The 17,625-nt window shown below is 49.6% G+C and overlaps 2 protein-coding genes across 3 annotated transcripts in view; one reads left to right on the top strand and one right to left on the bottom strand.

Annotated features, from left to right (window-relative positions):
• Positions 1-4,552, top strand: part of ABCC6 (ATP binding cassette subfamily C member 6) — a 58,470-nt gene extending 53,918 nt beyond the window's left edge. Inside the window, exons 28-31 of the mRNA XM_029221744.1 lie at positions 1,245-1,403; positions 1,498-1,664; positions 3,510-3,704; positions 4,020-4,552. Of these exons, the coding sequence (XP_029077577.1) occupies positions 1,245-1,403; positions 1,498-1,664; positions 3,510-3,704; positions 4,020-4,128 (630 nt within the window). The 3' untranslated portion in view covers positions 4,129-4,552. The remainder of the gene's footprint in view (positions 1-1,244; positions 1,404-1,497; positions 1,665-3,509; positions 3,705-4,019) is intronic.
• Positions 4,553-11,799: 7,247 nt separating this feature from the next.
• The window catches only part of ABCC1 (ATP binding cassette subfamily C member 1), a 131,242-nt gene continuing 125,416 nt past the window's right edge, over positions 11,800-17,625 (bottom strand). The window contains exons 28-32 of one of the 2 annotated variants that reach the window (XR_003793296.1): positions 16,288-16,446; positions 15,366-15,532; positions 14,074-14,268; positions 12,872-13,494; positions 11,800-12,250 (exon numbers count right to left, since the gene is read on the bottom strand). Coding sequence is in view for 1 of the 2 variants with exons in the window: in XM_029221742.1 (XP_029077575.1) it covers positions 13,386-13,494; positions 14,074-14,268; positions 15,366-15,532; positions 16,288-16,446 (630 nt within the window). In the remaining variant the exon portion in view is untranslated. Of the gene's footprint in view, positions 13,495-14,073; positions 14,269-15,365; positions 15,533-16,287; positions 16,447-17,625 lie in introns of both variants that reach the window. The other variant, XM_029221742.1, reaches the window with a different exon arrangement.

Here is a 17,625-nt window from a genome sequence, read left to right as displayed (position 1 = left end):
CCTGCTCCAGACCTTCCTCTCTCTCCCAGCTTCCTTCTGGTAAAGCCCAAACTCCTGAGCTTGGCATTCAAGGCCCTTTCTCCACTTCATTCATTGCCCTGCCAGGGCTTAGCCAACATTTGTGGAGCAGCAGCCCCTGGGCCAGGTGGGTACATGGTGCTGCCCTCGAGGAGGTTACAGTCTAGCAGTTGGTGTGGTTCACCCGGCATCTTCCCCCTCCCTAAACTCCTAGTCATCCTTCAAGATTCCACTCAAGTATCTTCTCCTCCATGAAGCCTTCTCTGATTACCCCATCAACCTCCATCCCAGGCAACATGAACAGCAGCACCTCTATGCTTACCTCCATTGCTGCAGGGCCAGAGCCTGATTATAGAGAGTGCTTGTTCATCACACTGTATTTACGTTTACTCAGATGCACTATTTCCAAGACCAGATGGTGAGCCCTTTGGAGCAAGGACTCCTTAATTTCTGTATTCCTGGTGCCTAAAAGAGTGCCTGTCATACAGTGGGCGACACACATGCTTCGTTCACTTATTAAACAAAGAGTGTTGAACCCCCACCAAGTGTCAAGGAAGGATGGGGGATGGATAGAAAGATGGGCAGATAGATGGAAGGATGAAGGATGGATGGCTGGGATTGGGGGCTGGATGGAAAGAAGAAAGAGGCATGGATGGAAGGATGAATGGATGGATGGGATGGAGTGGAAGAAAGGATGAGAGATGGAAGGCAGGATAGGAATATGGATGGAAGGATGGTGTGTGGAAGGAAGGATGAAGGACAGAGGGAAGGATGAGGGTATGGATGGAAGGAGGGGGATGGAAGGAAGTGTGAGGGAGGGATGGGTAGAAAGAAGGGGGATTAATAGAAGGATGGGACATAAACAGAATGATGGAAGGGAAGATGAGGGATGATGGAGGGGGTGTGGATGGAAGGAAGGGGAAGGATGAAGGAATAGGAGGAAGGGTGGGGAAGTGGATGAAAAGATGGGAGAGGTGTATCAGGATGAGGGAAAGATAGAGAAGAATGCACAGACAGAAGGTTGGATGGATTGAAGAATGGATATATGGACAGGTGGACAGATGGACAGATGGAAGGATGGATGCTCAAAGGATGATGGATAGATGGATGGCTCTTGGGTGCAGGGGAAACATCTAACAAAGACATGCCCAGGAACCCTGTGGGCTATAGCCTGCCTTCTGGCCAGGCCTGGTCAGAATGGGCCTTACTCCCCCATCCCCCGGCAGGTGGGCATCGTTGGCAGGACAGGGGCAGGAAAGTCCTCCCTGGCTGGGGGCCTGCTGCGGCTCCTAGAGGCGGCTGAGGGCGGGATCTGGATCGACGGGGTCCCCATCGCCCAAGTGGGGCTGCACACACTTCGGTCCAGGATCACCATCATCCCCCAGGTGAGGCCTGGGGAGGGGTGGGCAGAGGTGGGGGGAGGGGGAGAGGTGGGAGGCATGGCTGGCCCAGCTCTGACCCACTGTCCCTTCCGGCCAGGACCCCATCCTGTTCCCCGGCTCTCTGCGAATGAACCTCGACATGCTACACGAGCACTCAGACGAAGCCATCTGGGCGGCCCTGGAGACGGTGCAGCTCAGAGCCGCGGTGGCCAGCCTGCCCGGCCAGCTGCACTATGAGTGTGCCGACCAAGGTGACAACCTGAGGTAGGGTCGCCGCACCCCAGCCAAACCCTGAGAGATGCTGGGGGAGAGGCAGGTGTGGCCAAGGTCACCCCCAGGGTAATATGCCCTGGAAGTCACCTCCCCACATAGGATGATCAACCCCATTCTATTCCTAATCACAGTACAAATCCCATCCCTCATCAGCCGTTCCAAACTCCAACACAATCTCTGAATATCAAGAGATATTTTTTCTTTTTCCTAAATTTGTTTCTAAGTTTATTTGGTGGCAAAACTCAACTACTGACACGAGGCTACTTCTGGTCTGTATTTATCTCACTCAGCATTTATTTTGCTGCAAAAATACTGTGCTTGATATTGGGTGCTAACCCCACGCTCACTGGGGTTGTCAAGTAACATAAGGTGTATGCCTTTAAAAGCTTTAAGAAATTGTAGTAAAATACACATATCATCTTAACCATTTTTTAGTGTTCAATTCCATAGTGTTAAGTACATTCACATAATTGTGCAATAAATCTCCAGAACGTTTTCATTTTGTGAAACCGAAATTCTGTAGCCATTAAACAACAATTCTCTATTCTTCCCTCCCACCAGCCCCCATTTCACTTTGTTTCTCTACGTACTTCATTTAGGGGGAATATTATGGTATTTGTCTTTTTGTGACTGGCTTATCTCACACAGCATAATGTCCTCCATGTTCATCCATGATGTAACATGTGCCAGAATTTCCTCCAGTTTTAAGGCTGAATAATATTCCATTGTATGGATAGACCACATTTTTCTTATCCGTTCATCCATTGATGGACGCTTGGGTTGTTTCTACCTTTTGGCTATTGTGAATAGTGCTGCTGTGAACACAGATGTACAGGTGTGTGCCTTTTTAAAAGTCAAGACATTCTGGATTCTAAAACCCACCTGACCCAGAAGATGTTAGGGTGAGGGACCGTGGGTGGTAATGGCACTAGAAGGGCAGCAGGGCTTGGTAGCCAGGAGCATAGACATAGTTGTAGGATCTTGGGCAGGTTACTTAATCTTCAGTGCCACAGTTTCCTTATCTGTAAAATGGGAATAATAGTTAGAACCTGCCTATCTGTGCAAGGATTAAATGAGTGCTATGTGTAAAGTTGTTGAAACAGTGCCTGGCATGTAAGAAATATTCATTTCAATATTCATTTTAATCCTCAAAGCTGCACTTTCCCTAACCCCATTTCACAGAGTTGGAATCTGAGGCTTGAGAGTTGCCAACTCACCTACCCCATAAGTGGTGAGTCTGGAGCAAAGCCCAGGCACCTGACACCCACATGGCCGTAGTAGGTCCTGGTTCCCTAAAGGGTTTACTCTGAGGAAGCTGAACATGGCAGGAAACAGCCCCAAACACCCTTGAGTCTCCAGGCTCTGGGGGCTCACTGACTGTGTGACCTTGACTCTCAACTTCCTCATCTGTAACTGGAGTAAAAGAAGGGTTTACTCTGTGACATGCATGGCTTTTATATGATTTGTCTTATCCTCACAACCCAGTGAGGAAGGACTCATTGACACAATACCTACCTTTGTGGTCTTTGAGTTAATATACATAAGCATATAGGATGTGTCTGGCACATAGTGAAGACCATAGAACAGAAACAGAGATAGCCATTGCACAGATGGGGAGACTGAGGCCCAGAGGGTTTCAATGACTTGCCTAATGTCACTCTGCTCAAAAATGGCAGGACGGGGATTCCTACCAGCTCTGTAGACTAGGGACCCACGTCTGGGGACACACAGGCACACATGCCCCACTCCCGCAGCTGCCATGAGGACACATTTGTGGGCACCCCCTGCAGGTCAGTCCTGATGTGCAAACATCTGGCCTGTCCCACTCATTCCCAGCCTAGGCCAGAAGCAGCTCCTGTGTCTGGCACGTGCCCTTCTCCGGAAAACCCAGATCCTCATCCTGGATGAGGCCACGGCTGCTGTGGACCCGGGGACGGAGCGCCAGATGCAGGCCGCCCTGGGGAGCTGGTTTGCGCAGTGCACGGTACTACTCATCGCCCACCGCCTGCGCTCCGTGCTGGACTGTGCCAGGTAAGCCCCCACACCCCACCCCTCGCAGCTGGCCCCCAGGGCACCCCTGCAGGCAGAGGAAGGCATCAGGGTTTAGAGCTGGAAGGGCACTGGAATAGATTATGAAGTGCACCTTGTACAGGTGGCAAGACTGATGCCCACAGGGGAAGGATAAGCCCGAAGACACATGCCCAGCAGATGCTTCCAACTGGGCCGTCGGGGTCAGTAAGCTGCGTGGAAGGCCAGACTTGCTTAGAGCAGACACACTGGGCATTCAGAGCGGCCAAGACCCTGGGCTGGGGTCCAAAGAGCTGGCTGTGTCCCTCTCCCTTGCAGGGTGCTGGTCATGGACGAGGGGCAGGTGGCAGAGAGCGGTAGCCCGGCCCAGCTGCTGGCCCAGAGGGGCCTGTTTTACAGGCTGGCGCAGGAATCAGGCCTGGTCTGAGCCCAGCCCCTGGATCCTCCTCCCGCCCCACCAACCCGGAGAGTCTGCCAGGCCCTGGAGACACAGTGACCCGGGGTCATCAGTGGCCCCGTGGAATTGAGTCTAGACCCCTCTCTGCTCTCTGGGAGGAGAAAATGCCCGAGGACCCCAGACCCAAGAGGACACAGCAACCCACAGGTCGGCCTGATCAGGGCTCATCCAGCCCCATCTACCCTGGAGCCAAAGTCGACAGCAGCTCTCTGCCCTGGCTGCCCACTGGACTCACCTGGGGACCCCAAAAAACTGCCTGTGCCCAGGCTCCACCATAGACCAATGAAATGAGAATCCCTGGGGCTGGGGCTGGAACAATGGTGTGTGTAACTTTTACAGAGTAACCTTTTATTTTGAGATGATTGTAGATTGACAAGCAGTAAAAAATAATCCAGAAAACTACTTGTGTACCCTTTACTACTTTTCCCCAGTAAGAACATCTTTTTTATTTTTGAAGTATAGTTGATTGACAATGTGATAATTACGGCTGTACAGCAAAGTGATTCAGTCATACATATATATATATATATATATATATTCTTTTTAAAACTATTCTTTTCCACTATGGTTTATCACAGGATATGGAATATGGTTCCCTGTGCTCTACAGCAGGACCTTGTTTATCCATTCCATATAAAAAAGCTTACATCTGCTCACCCCAACCTCCCGCTCCATCCCTCCCCCTTGGCAGAGTCTGTTCTCTATGTCCATGACTCTGTTTCATAGATGGGTTCATGTGTGTCATATTTTAGATTCCACATATAAGTGATACCATGTGGTATTTGTCTTTCTCTTCTGACTTACTTCACTTAGTATGATAATATCTAGTTGCATCCATGTTGATGCAAATGGCATTATTTCATTCTTTGTTATGGCTGAGTAATATTCCATTGTATACATGTACCACATCTTTTTTTATCCATTTATCTGTCGATGGACATTTAGGTTGTTTCCATGTCTTGGCTATTGTGAATAGTGCTGCTATGAACATAGGGGTACATGTATCTTTTTGAATTATAGTTTTGTCCAGATATATACTCAGGAGTGGGACTGCTGGATCATATGGTAATTTTATTTTTAGTTTTCTGAGGAACCTCCATACTGTTTTCCACAGTGGCTGCACCAAGTTACATTCCCACCAACAGTGTAGGAAGGTTCCCTTTTCTCCACATCCTCTCCAGCATTTGTTATTTGTAGACTTTTTAATGATGGCCATTCTGACTGGTGTGAGGTGGTACCACATTTTGATTTGCATTTCTCTAATATTTAGCAATGTTGAGCATCTTTTCATGTGCCTATTGGCCATTTGTATTTCTTCTCTGGAGAAATGTCTATTTAGGTCTTCTGCCCATTTTTGGATTGGGTTGTTTTGGGGTTTTTTGTTGTTGAGTTGTATGAGCTGTTTGTGTATTTTGGAAATTAAGCCCTTGTTGGCTGCAGCATTTGCAAATGTTTTCTTCATTCTGTAGGTTGTCTTCTCATTTTGCTTATGGTTTCCTTTGCTGTGCAAAAGCTTGTAAATTGATTAGGTCCCATTTGTTCATTTTTGTTTTCATTTCTATTGCCTTGGGAGACTGACCTAAGAAGACATAGGTACGATTTATGTCAGAGAATGTTTCGCCTATGTTCTCTTCTAGAAGTTTTATGGTGTCATGTCTTACGTTTAAGTCTTTAAGCCATTTTATTTTTGTACATGGTGAGAGGATGTGTTCTAACTTCATTGATTTACATGCAGCTATCCAACTTTCCCAATACCACTTGCTGAAGACACTCTTTTTCCCATTGTATACTCTTACCTCCTTTGTTGAAGATTAATTGGCTGTAGGTGTGTGGGTTTATTTCTGGGCTCTCTATTCTGTTCCATTGATCCATATGTCTGTTTTTGTGCCAGTACCATATTATTTTGATTACTGTAGCCTTGTAGTATTGTCTGATGTCTGGAACAATTATGCCTTCTGCTTTTTTCTTTTTCTTCAGGGTTGCTTTGGCAATCCTGGGTCTTTTATGGTTTCATATGAATTTGAGGATTATTTTTTTCTAGTTCTGTGAAAAATGTCATGGGCAATTTGACAGGGATCGCATTAAATCCACAGATTGCTTTGGGTGGTATGGCCATTTGAACAATATTAATTCTTCCAATCCAAGAGCATGGGATATCTTTCCATTTCTTTGAATCATCTTTAATTTCCTTTAATGTTTTATAGTTCTCGGCATAAGTCTTTCACCTCCTTGGTGAGGTTTATTTCTAAGCATTTTATTTTTGGGGTTGTGATTTTAAAAGTTTTTTTTTTTTTTTAACATTCCCTTTCTAATATTTCATTGTTGGTGTAAAGAAATGCAACTGATTTCTGTATGTGAATCTTGTATCCTACTACCTTGCTGAATTTATCAACTCTAGCAGTTTTGTGTGCAGTCTTTAGGGTTTTCTATATACCATACCGTCTGCATATAATGAGATTTACCTCCTCCCTTCCAAGGTAGGTACCTTTTAATTTCTTTTTCTTGTCTGATTGCTGTGGATAGGACTTCCAATACTATGTTGAATAGAAGAGGTGAGAGTGCGCATCCTTGTCTTGTTCCAGATTTTAGCAGGAGGGCTTTCAGCTTTTCATCGAGTATTATATTGGCTGTGGGTTTGTCATAAATGGCTTTTATTATCTTGAGACATGTTCCCTCTATATGCACTTTGGTAAGAGTTTTTCTCATGAATGGATGTTGAATTTTGTCAAATGCTTTTTCTGCATCTATTGAGATGACCGTGTGGTTTTTCTCTTTTCTTTTGTTTACATGGCCTATCACATTGATTTACATATGTTGAACCGTCCTCGTGAACTTGGGTGAATCCCACTTTGTCGAGTCCCACTTTGTCGAATCCCACTTGGTTGTGATGTATGATCTTTTCTATGTGTTGCTGGATTTGGTTTGCTAATGTTTTTTTGAGAATTTTTGCATCTATATGCATCAAAGATATTGGCCTGTAATTTTCCTTTTTGTCTGGTTTTGGTATCAGGGTGATGGTGGCTTCATTGAATGTCTTTGGGAGTGTTCCGTCTACAATTTTTTGCAAGAGTTTGAGAAGGATGGGTGTGAGTCTTCTTTGTATGTTTGGTAGAATTCACCTGAGGAACCAACAGTAACATCTTAAAAGACGACAGCTCAATATCACAATCAGGAAATTGACATTGGTACAATCCACCGATCCTGTTCAGATTCCCCAGTTTTACTTGTACTCACTGGGTGTGTGTGTGTTTACTTCTATGTAATTGCATCATACATACAGGTTCCTGCATCCACCACCACAGTCGGGATGCTGACTGCTTCTGTCTCCACGTGGACCCCTCAAATTGCCATTTTGTAACCACACCCACCTCCCCCTGCCCTCACAACCACTGGTGTGGTCTCCAGCCCAAATGATTCCAACATGCAGCCAGGACTGAGAACTGCTACTTCAGAACCTCATGCATGAGCTCCAGGGAGCGTCATGTCTGAACAGATGCACAAGCCACAGCCCACACCAGGGAAGGGCCTCTCCGGGCACAAGCCCTCGCCCAGCACACAGTTCAATTCCAAAAGGGAGATGAGAAGAGCCAGGTCTCCCGGGCCCTACCGGGAGAATTTGCTCAGGATTTGGTGCATTTCATCCATTTGTTTATTCAGGACTAAATCTGCCCCAGCAGCTGTTGGAACACCTAGGGCGTTTCTGGTCACACTTCCACCCGCCAGGCACCGTGGGGGAGACACTGTTGGAAGGCCGAGGTCAGGGGTGGGTCAAGGTCCAGCGCTTGCTTCCATGAAGGTCAGTACACAGCGCACAAGGCTCGGGCCCGTTTGTGACAGCGATCAGCATTCTAATAAAAATGGCTTCAGGCACCAGGAAAGAGGTGAGAGCCTCAAGCAGCCAAGCCCGAGGTCACAGGGACACAGCTGAAAAGCACAGCGTGAGAAATGAGACAAATCCCCGGATCATAACTATGGCTGCCCAGGGGTCTGCACTGACGCCCGGCACTGCAGCTGGGAGAGAGCAAGTTAATACTCAGAGAGGGTCGGAGCCGAGCAGGGTACAAAGTGCGTGCTCAATAACCGTTTGCTATTGTTCTTGATACTGTTGTGTTTACGGGCCTCTGAGGGGCAGCAGAGGAGGGTAGATACAACAGGATTTTTTTTTAACCTCTTCACTATTGATATGTGGGGTGGGTAATTCCATGTGGAGGCATCCTGCACACTCATGTTCAGCAGCGTCCCTGGCCTCCACCCACTCGAAGCCAGGAGCACCTTCTCCTCCAGTTGTGACAAAAATGTCTCCAGACACTGCCAGTTGAGTCATGGGTCTCCGCCATCAATAATGCACCGATACCTGGGCAACGGCTGTGTTGGTGTGTCAGGAGAGGCCCGTGGACACACACCTACTTGCCTGGACACAGGGCCTGCCCTGTCCCAGACAGCTCATGGGGAGATTTTTTTTTTTCTATATTCCTTTGAATAGTTTAAGGCTTGAGTTGTCATCTTTGTTCTGTATACACTTTTTCATTGTGCCTATTGACCTCCTAACCTCATAGGGACTTTCTGATTGTCCATCCTGACTTAGGGTTTTTGGCCCAGAGGAATCTAAATCCAGGTCCAGTCATGGCTGCCTCCCCTTTTCAAGATGTGACCATAGGTCATTTTGATACCTTCAAAATGGGGTAGGGGTCTGCATCCCTTGCCCGCCCCCTGTCATGCCAACAAAATGCCATCATTACTAGTGATTTTGCTCCATCTTGCAGATGAGAAAACTGAGGCTCAGTGAGCGGACGTGACCTGGCAAGGCCACCTGGCTAGTAAGTGGCAGAGCGGGGATCTCTCCTTGGGCCTAACACCAAAGTCCAAGTCATCTTGTGTGGGTGTCTGTCCTACTGCGAGGCGCGGGAAGGGGCCAGACACAGCACTTCTCATGTCTCCTCCTGGAGCCGAGTCAGCTGATGCCCTGGCAGAGCGACTGCAGGCAAAGGTGGCAGCTGTGTGCTTGGCATGGTCACGTGGTGTTGTTCCAGGGCCACAAGAGCCTCCTTCATGAAGGGAGGTGTTTTGCCAGGAAGCAGGGTGTGGGCCACGGAACCAGCGCCCGCAAGAGCCCACTAACAAGGCTGCTGTTGAGCCCACCCCATGGCTCCTTGGGCACCAGCCCGTGGGCCACCCGGGCCATTAATCCCCCGGCTGTGGCTCCTGCCAGCAGGGCCTGGCTGGCGGGTGAGCACAGCTAAGAGGCAGGAGAGCTGTGTACAGACCTTCCTTGGTCAGTGCCTCTCTCCGTAAGTCCTTAAACCTCACCCGAGTCCCACTGGTCACAGCAAACACACAGCCCTGCTCTAAATGCCTGTCACCCAGTTAATCCTCACAATCGGAGGGTGACTACCTTCTGGTAGTCACCCCACACCTTACTAGGATGCTGTGCTGAGGAAGGTACTATCATTAGGCCCCTTTTAAAAGTGACAAAACTGAGACAGAGTGTAAGCAAGTAGGGATCTGAACCCAGGAAGGCTGGTGCCAGAGCCACCCACGTCCTAACCACTGTACCACACTGCCTCTCGCACATTCCTTTAGCTCTAGCACATCGCTCATGGATAAGAGCTGAATTCCACTCTAGAATACCACCAGAAGGGAAGGAAAGGGCTCCTTTCCTTCTTGAACTGAGACGAGAGATCTGTGCATTTGTATTGGCTGTGCTTTCCCTCGCACCCAGCGTGGTACACAGCACGTAGGAGGGGTCAATAGATACTGACTGTATGACTGGATGGATGGATGGAGGGAATGAATAGGTGGATGGATGAACAGACAAATGAATGCATGGATGGCATCACCACGTATGAAGGCATCCTAAGGGCGAGGCATGGCTGCCTTCATCCTCACAGCCACCTGGCCAGGTGGCTACAAAGATCCCAGTTGTACCAGCAAGGAAGCTGCAACTCCGGAAGGGAAAGTTCTAGGGCCCGAGTGACTTCACTCTGGGTTCCGGCCCAGCACAGGGACAGCACAGTCCCAGATTGGAGAATGCAGTCACTAAGCACGTGCCATATGCCCTGCTCTAGAGATGAGCCTTCAGCGAGAAATAAAGAGATTACAGCCCTGCTTGCACAGAGCTGCCCCTGTCAAATAGGGAAAGGAGCAGGTGACGCAGACGTCTGGGAAGAGAGAGAGGACCCTGAGGTTGGAAGAAGAGCAGCGAGGTGAGCAGGCAAGCATGGCTGGGGATGCTCTCTGGCCCGGGGCTCCCTTCCCACGAGGAGAGCTGTGCAAAGCGCTGAGCCCAGGGCCTGGCACGCAGCAGGTGCACAACAAAGCTTGCTTCTCCCCTTCTCCTTCCACGGCGCTGGGGCACTCACCTGGAAGAGCAGGTGTGCAGGCCCCCTCCCACCCCCCTCCACGCCCTGGCTCACCCTCTTCAGGGTTAATGCTGCACCCGCCCCTCTTCCTGACGTGGAAGGCACACGCCGATCGCACACTCATTTAGCATCTGACCCAGGATTTTAATACTCAGGGCCAGGCCCTGAGACAGAAACACACCCACATCTAAAATCGACTCCCCACAAAGCACATCCAAGTGCTTCTCATTCTAAGGGTGACCACCTCACAGCTGCTTTTCATTGAGCACCTTCACCTCCCAGCTCCTCAGACAAGACAGCCTGGAGGCGGGGGGCGGGTAGGGGACACACAGCCAACGCTGGCCGCTCCACCTGCGTGTGTCCTTGGAGCATGGTTCTGGGGTGTGTGCTCCCCAAATCCTGGCATTCCTCACTGTCCAGACTCACCAATACGAACTCAGATCCCAACACCCCGGTCTTCCTCCCCCACTATCCAAAACTCAGAAATGACATCAGTTACCACAGGAAGGGGCCTCCTTCCTTATGTGTCCCTGCATTTCCTACCTCCTTTGTGGCCTGGTGGGGCCATGTGACTAATTCTGGCCAACAGGCTGAGTGGAACTGACTTGTGTCACTTCTGGTTTGAGATACTTAGCAGTGGGTGTGAGTCGTCCACAACTTCCCTTCCCCAGCTGTGGTGACCCAGAAGCCAGCCCCTGAGAGGCGATGTCATAAAACCAGAACAGTCTGGATCTGTCAGTCATCGTACCAAAGGAGAGCTGCCTGATTCTCATCAAGAAATATGTGAGAAATACACCCTTGTATTCATGTCCCAAGAGTTTATGGCTAATTTGTTACTGCAGCATAACCTAGCGTGGCCTAACACCACAAAGGGATTTCCAAGGCTAATTCTTGCCACGTGTGATGTTTGCCTTGCCTGCGTCTTAGAACCCAACCTGGGCCATGCACGTAACACACACATCAGTGCTCATCTTCACAACAAGCCCAGGAGGCAGTGATCAGCCCCATTTTACAGACGAAGAAACTGAGGCACGAAGACTAAGTGACCTGCCTAGGGTCACACAGCCTGCAGATGACAAGGGCAGGACCCTGTCCACCGTGCTACGCCGATTCCCCACCAAACCCCACCTGATTCTTAATCTCTAGGTTCCCAATTCCAAGAGCCCCCGCTAGAAACAACATGCTCGCCAAGGAGAAAGAACTGCAGCAGATGAGAGGGTGCCCCATCCCGACTCCTGGAGAGACGGCAGGAACCTTCGCTAGAAAGAAAATGGAACAGTCGTTTAGAAAGAAATAAAATATTTTTTTAACTGCAAATTATTTGCAAATGTTCACGTTTCCAGTGTAAGTCATTACAAAAAGATCCCCAAGAAACACTTGGTTTATCTAATGTGAAATAATGGTTTAACTTACAAAAAATAAATATGTATTTCCACCTAAAAGAAGAAAGATGCTTCTCTGGCTTGAAGTCAGCAACGTAATTCACATAGCGAGCATGAATCCTGGGGCAGCCGTGACCTCTCTTTGCTTTTTGGGTCTCACTTTGGTCTCCAATCAAGGGACCTAAAGGGCTTTGAAGAAAGGACCCCAGTTGCCCGTTTCCTTCCAGGAACACAGGGACCAACCACCAGATGCTGAGCCAACCTGGCCATTCCCTGGGATGCTGCTCCTCGGCCCAGTACTTCCTCCCAAGAAATTAAAGTCTTGAGACTGTTTTTCTCCCTAGAGCAGTACTTAAAAAAAAAAAAAGAAAAGGAAAATCACTGACACTCATGAATGGGTTCTTTTCTTGTCCCAGAAGAGACTCAGTAACCGTAAGTCAAGTTCTCAACCCCGCCGCCCCTGACAGCCAACCAGAGGCCCCGGGTGAGAAACTGAAATCTAAGAACAAGGAGGAGACTCAACAGGGCTCTTTTCAGTACCAACTGCTCACACTTGGAGGCACCAGCGCTCCTGGCTTTGAATGCTGAATAACCATGACCAGGTCTTCTCTTTCGGGCACCTGGAGGCGTAAACCCATTCTAGCTACAAGCAGAAAGAGGAAGGAAGGAAGGCAAGGCAAAGACGGGAGCGGGTGACGAGGTGAGCAGTCAAGTGGGGAAGTCGGCGTTGAGAGAGCTCTCCCGGCCTGGAGCTCCAGGGCCAGGTCACCCGGAGGCCAGCCCAGTCCCGTCAACGAGAAGCGCCGGGAGACATGCGGCCTCTGGCCCATGAAGCAAGTCCCGGTGGAGGCAGCGCTATGACACTGGTTCCCACGTCTGAGCACCCAGAAGACCAGATGGCTGGTGAGAAGCACGTCCATGGCCCTCAGGACACTGCCCGAGAGTGAAAATGACCTTCACCAGGCCCCTCACCTCCAAACTGCAGCCTTGGGGAAACAAGCATCTGGGTAGAGCCAGGCAAGGACAGAGAGGTGCCGGGGACCAGGGAGCTTCTCGAAAGCTTGGAACCCGCAGACTTCGGCTGGAGAGATCTGAGGCAGTTGGCTGGATTTGGTCACTAGCATGTTTTATGCAACCGATTTCTCTGGAAGTCTGGCGGCCCAAACTTCCCCACAGAGCACGGAGAGCACATGTGCCCTCCCAGGGGTGTGAGAACGTGTGTGCGTCTGTGGGGGTAACAGAGGCAAGGATGTGCGTGTTTTGGGGGCACTGCATCCCTGTGTCTCTCCTGTTTCTTCGCAGCCAATTCCAGGCAGGGGGCCAGAGGGTGGCTGCTTTCTGTGTGTTTTGGTTTTGGGTTGTTCTTTTTTTTTTTTTTTTTTTTGGTTTCAGTCTACGCGAGGCTTGGGTTCCCAAGGATGCCGACTCATCCCTGGCTGCTGGCATGTCGGCCCTGTAGTTCTGAGCAGCTGCACCAGCTCTGGGCTCACACCAAGCCAGCATCTTTGGCCATGCTGTAGAAGAGACTTCTCTGTTGCAGGAGGCCGGAGGGGGGACCACACTCCCGGATCTCCCCTTTGTCCAGGACAATCACCCTGCAAGGAGGGGACGCAGACATGAGGGGTGGGGAAGGGGTTGGCACCTCGTGCCCCAAGAGCCCACCTGGGCAAGTCCCTGCTTTGGGTCAGGCCCCTAACACCCTATGCCAGGACTGTTACAGTAGCCTTCCAGCTGGCTGCCCAACCTCAACCCCAGTTCTAGTCAATGTCAATGTCCTGTGATGCTACCCCCAGTACTCTCTATCACCTTTTATATTTCCTTCCCAGCACAATTCCCTTTTATTTGTTGCTGTGTTTATTGTCTGTCTCTGCACCCAGCCCCCAACTAATCTGTAAGGTCCCTTAAGCAGGCTCCCTGTCTGACAGCTCCCTGCTCAGTACCCAGTGCCTGGAACAGAGCCAGGAATGTGGCAGGCACTCCACACATGTGTTGACTGAATAAATGATTGAGTGATGTCAAAAAATGCCTGGTACTAACCAGGACAAAGAGAGGTTCCACCAGCTCAGGCTGTCACTAGGCATAACGACAGTGTTGAATGAATGAATGAATGAATGAATGAACGGGTGACTGGGGTGGACCGCAAGGTCTGGAGGCCTTCTGTGCCAGGGCATCACCTTGTGTAGTCCATGATGGTGTTGAGCCGGTGAGCAATGGTGAGGACGGTACAGTCGTCAAACTGTGTCCGGATGGTGGACTGAATGAGGTCATCCGTTTCCAGGTCCACAGCCGCCGTGGCCTCATCCAACACAAGGATCTTCGTCTTCCTCAGCAGGGCCCGGGCCAGGCAGACAAGCTGGCGCTGCCCGACGCTTGACCGGGAGAGAAGGACCAGGAAACAGTGTCAAAACCACCCTGACCCTGAGCCTAGGCCTGAACTGAGAGAAGGGAGAAGAGACACTGGGTGCTGCTTAGACCAGGAAAGCACTTCCATTCCCCACATCTGTGCCCATGGCAGACATCACTAATCGATCAGAACGGTCTTCCCGTTGAGCTAGAAGCAGGCTCAGAATCATTCTCAACACAGGGCTCAGAGGTGATATCCAAAATAACAGGTAGCAAAAATGATCCCATATCCACGTCTTCTGTGGGGCCCCTCACTGCGGACTTTGGACTCAGCCACATGCCTGACTTTGGCCCATGGGATGCTGGCAAACATAAGGCCGGCAGAGGCTTGAAATGGGAATGCACACCAGGCTTTGCTCACTCTTGCACCTCTGCCATCACCATGACAATATGCCTGGGCTGGTCTGCTGGAGGATGAGGGACACACGGGGCAGAATCTAACTGCCCCCAGTAGAGGCCGAATAGATCTGCCTACAGCCAGCGGCCACCACCCATGTGCGTGAGCCAAGACTAGCAGAGCTGCCTGGCTGACCGCCCCAGTGTGTGAGCGGTCACGGCTCTTGTTGAACACACCTGAGGTTTGGTGCTTGGTTGTCATGGTGATGGATAAGCGAAAGAGGCACAGGATCCCTGCTGCGCCAGGCATTAACACTCCAGTTGCTGGATCATGGGTGGATCCTGGGGAGCCTGGGAGACGGACCACGGCAGCTGGGGCAGTGGGTGGGGACAGGGAGGGCTCAGAGCAGTGCTATTTACTGACTGGAAGAGAAGCCTTTCCAAAGTTTAACGACTGATAGCCACTCTCCATTGAATGGACCTGGTGTAAGCAAGGAAGCATTTTGGCCATCCTGGTTACACCTCATGGTAAAATGAGCCTAGACTGAAACCCATTTTAGATACTGAAACTGAGGCCCCAAGAGGTTAAGAGACAAACAGCTCATGTGGCAGAGCTGGGACTCAAACCCGGATCTGAACCAGATGGAAATGGACAAAACCTACAAACGCCCTGACGGAGGGAGAGCTGAAGCCGAGGAGACCCGGTTGGGGCCTCACCCCCGCCTACCTGAGGTTCTCCCCGCCTTCTGCGCACTCGTGGTTCAGCTTATGGGGAAGGGCCGACACGAAGCCCTTCAGGTGGGCTAGCTCCAGAGACGTCCAGACCTCTTCATCTGAATACTGGCTGAATGGGTCCAGGTTCATGCGGAGGGAACCCGAAAACAAAACGGGGTCCTGTTCGGAGGGAAGATGGCAGATGACATGTGAGGCTCACGTCACGGTGGACACGGGTGGGGCAAAGAGGTGCAATGTAGAAACTTCTTGCCAGAATTGTTCAAAATGGGGTTTCACAGTCCCCTGGAATCACCACTTCCGAAGAAGATGTCAATAATGGGGGAAAAAAGCCTGGAAAACTCTGGGTTAAGTGAAATAAAATAGATTTCTTTCTTGCAAGATTTCCCAGAGCATTCAATATGCAAATGTGTTGGGAACTTTCGGGAAGGGAGATGCAGCATGGGCAATTCCTAATTGCAAGGTACCTGGATTCCTCCCCATCCCACCTCCAAATAAGAACCTTAGGAGAAATATAAGGCAAAACAACACTAAAAGGCAACGTATTAAGGAATCACCACCTACTGGCATCAGTCTAGAAAATTCATCATTCTCGCCTAGCTCTTGGGAGGGTCAGAGATCCCTGTGCTGACCGACAGCCGGCAGAGAAGCCGGTATCTTAACTGGATCCTGTGAGATGCTCAGGAAGCTGCCTACTGGGTGGCAGGAGTGAAGGAATGAATGAAACCTGCTTAAGGCTCACTGTTATTTATGTGCTAAGAGGAGATTCCGTGAAGAAACACAGCACAATTTCAGTAAAAAAAAAAAAAAAAAAAAAAAAAATCATGAAAGTAACAAAGTAGGAATAAAGGTAGGTTTGTCCTGAAAATACACACATGTCGCTTTCAGCGTGACCCAGCCCAGCCCATCGGCCCCACCTGGGGGATGATGGTGATCTTGAAGCGGAGGTCGTGCAGGCCGATCTTGGCAATGTTGACATCGTCAATGATGATCTCTCCCTCGGCAGACTCGTTGATACGAAACAAGCCCAGGGTCAGGGATGACTTCCCAGCTCCTGTCCGCCCCACGATGCCAACCTGTGGGACAGGAAGGGCCCAGGGTGAGGTGGGAATGCTGCTATCTGGGGTTACCTCCTGCCCCATGGTGCCCTCATTTTAAGTACCAGCCCCAGAGCAATTCAGTCATCTGGTCAACCCACCTCCCACCATAGCCCCCACCCTCAGCAGCTTCCCAGAGACATTCCTTTAGGGGCTGTTTTGGCCAAAAGTCAAGAAGGACTCCCTTCTCTTTGCCAGCTCTTTTTAGAAATTAAAATTAGTTTTTTTTTGGTTTTTTTTTTACATCTTTATTGGAGTATAATTGCTTTGCAATGGTGTGTTAGTTTCTGCTTTATAACAAAGTGAATCAGTTATACATATACATATGTTCCCATACGTCTTCCCTCTTGCATCTCCCTCCCTCCCACCCTCCCTATCCCACCCCTCTAGGTGGTCACAAAGCACCGAGTTGATCTCCCTGTGCTATGCGGCTGCTTCCCACAAACTATCTATTTTACGTTTGGTAGTGTATGTATGTCCATGCCACTCTCTCACTTTGTCACAGCTTACCCTTCCCCCTCCCCATATCCTCAAGTCCATTCTCTAGTAGGTCTGTGTCTTTATTCCTGTCTTACCCCTAGGTTCTTCATAATATTTTTTTTCTTAAATTCCATATGTATGTGTTAGCATACGGTATTTGTCTTTCTCTTTCTGACTTACTTCACTCTGTATGACAGACTCTAGGTCCATCCACCTCACTACAAATAGCTAATCAGCTCTTTTTTTATAAATTAGCTATTTTCAACTCAAGATAATATTAAGTAACAATCAGATTGTTCTGGTGAAATATCTGAGCTGTTGAAATATCTCAAAGGTTCAAGCAGATCCCCCTGCATCCCAGCTGAGGAAGCAGAAAGAGGTTAGGGATACGACCTGGCCTCTACTTATCCTCTCTTGAGGGAACTGGGCTCCCCATTTAATGGCCAATGATTGATGTTCCAGTTAGAACTCTCCCTTCTCATCTGGGCTGCAAAGAGGCCAGCTCCTCCACCCTCTGACAGCAACTCACAGAGCAGAGTCTCATGATACAACGTAAGCCATAAAGCATCAGTGAGAACACCGCCCACTCTGTTCCTCCCCTTGTTATAAGTTGGAGAAATTCTCTCATGGGAACGGTACATTCTGAGCCTTGGGGTAGGAAGTTTAACAAATTCGTAT

The sequence above is a fragment of the Monodon monoceros genome, unplaced genomic scaffold (assembly GCF_005190385.1).
Source record: "Monodon monoceros isolate NGI ecotype Baffin Bay Population unplaced genomic scaffold, NGI_Narwhal_1 Super_Scaffold_13, whole genome shotgun sequence".
In the NCBI taxonomy this organism is placed as follows: Eukaryota; Metazoa; Chordata; class Mammalia; order Artiodactyla; family Monodontidae; genus Monodon; species Monodon monoceros.
Note: the sequence above shows the minus strand (reverse complement) of the source record. Positions and strands in the feature narration are given on the sequence as shown.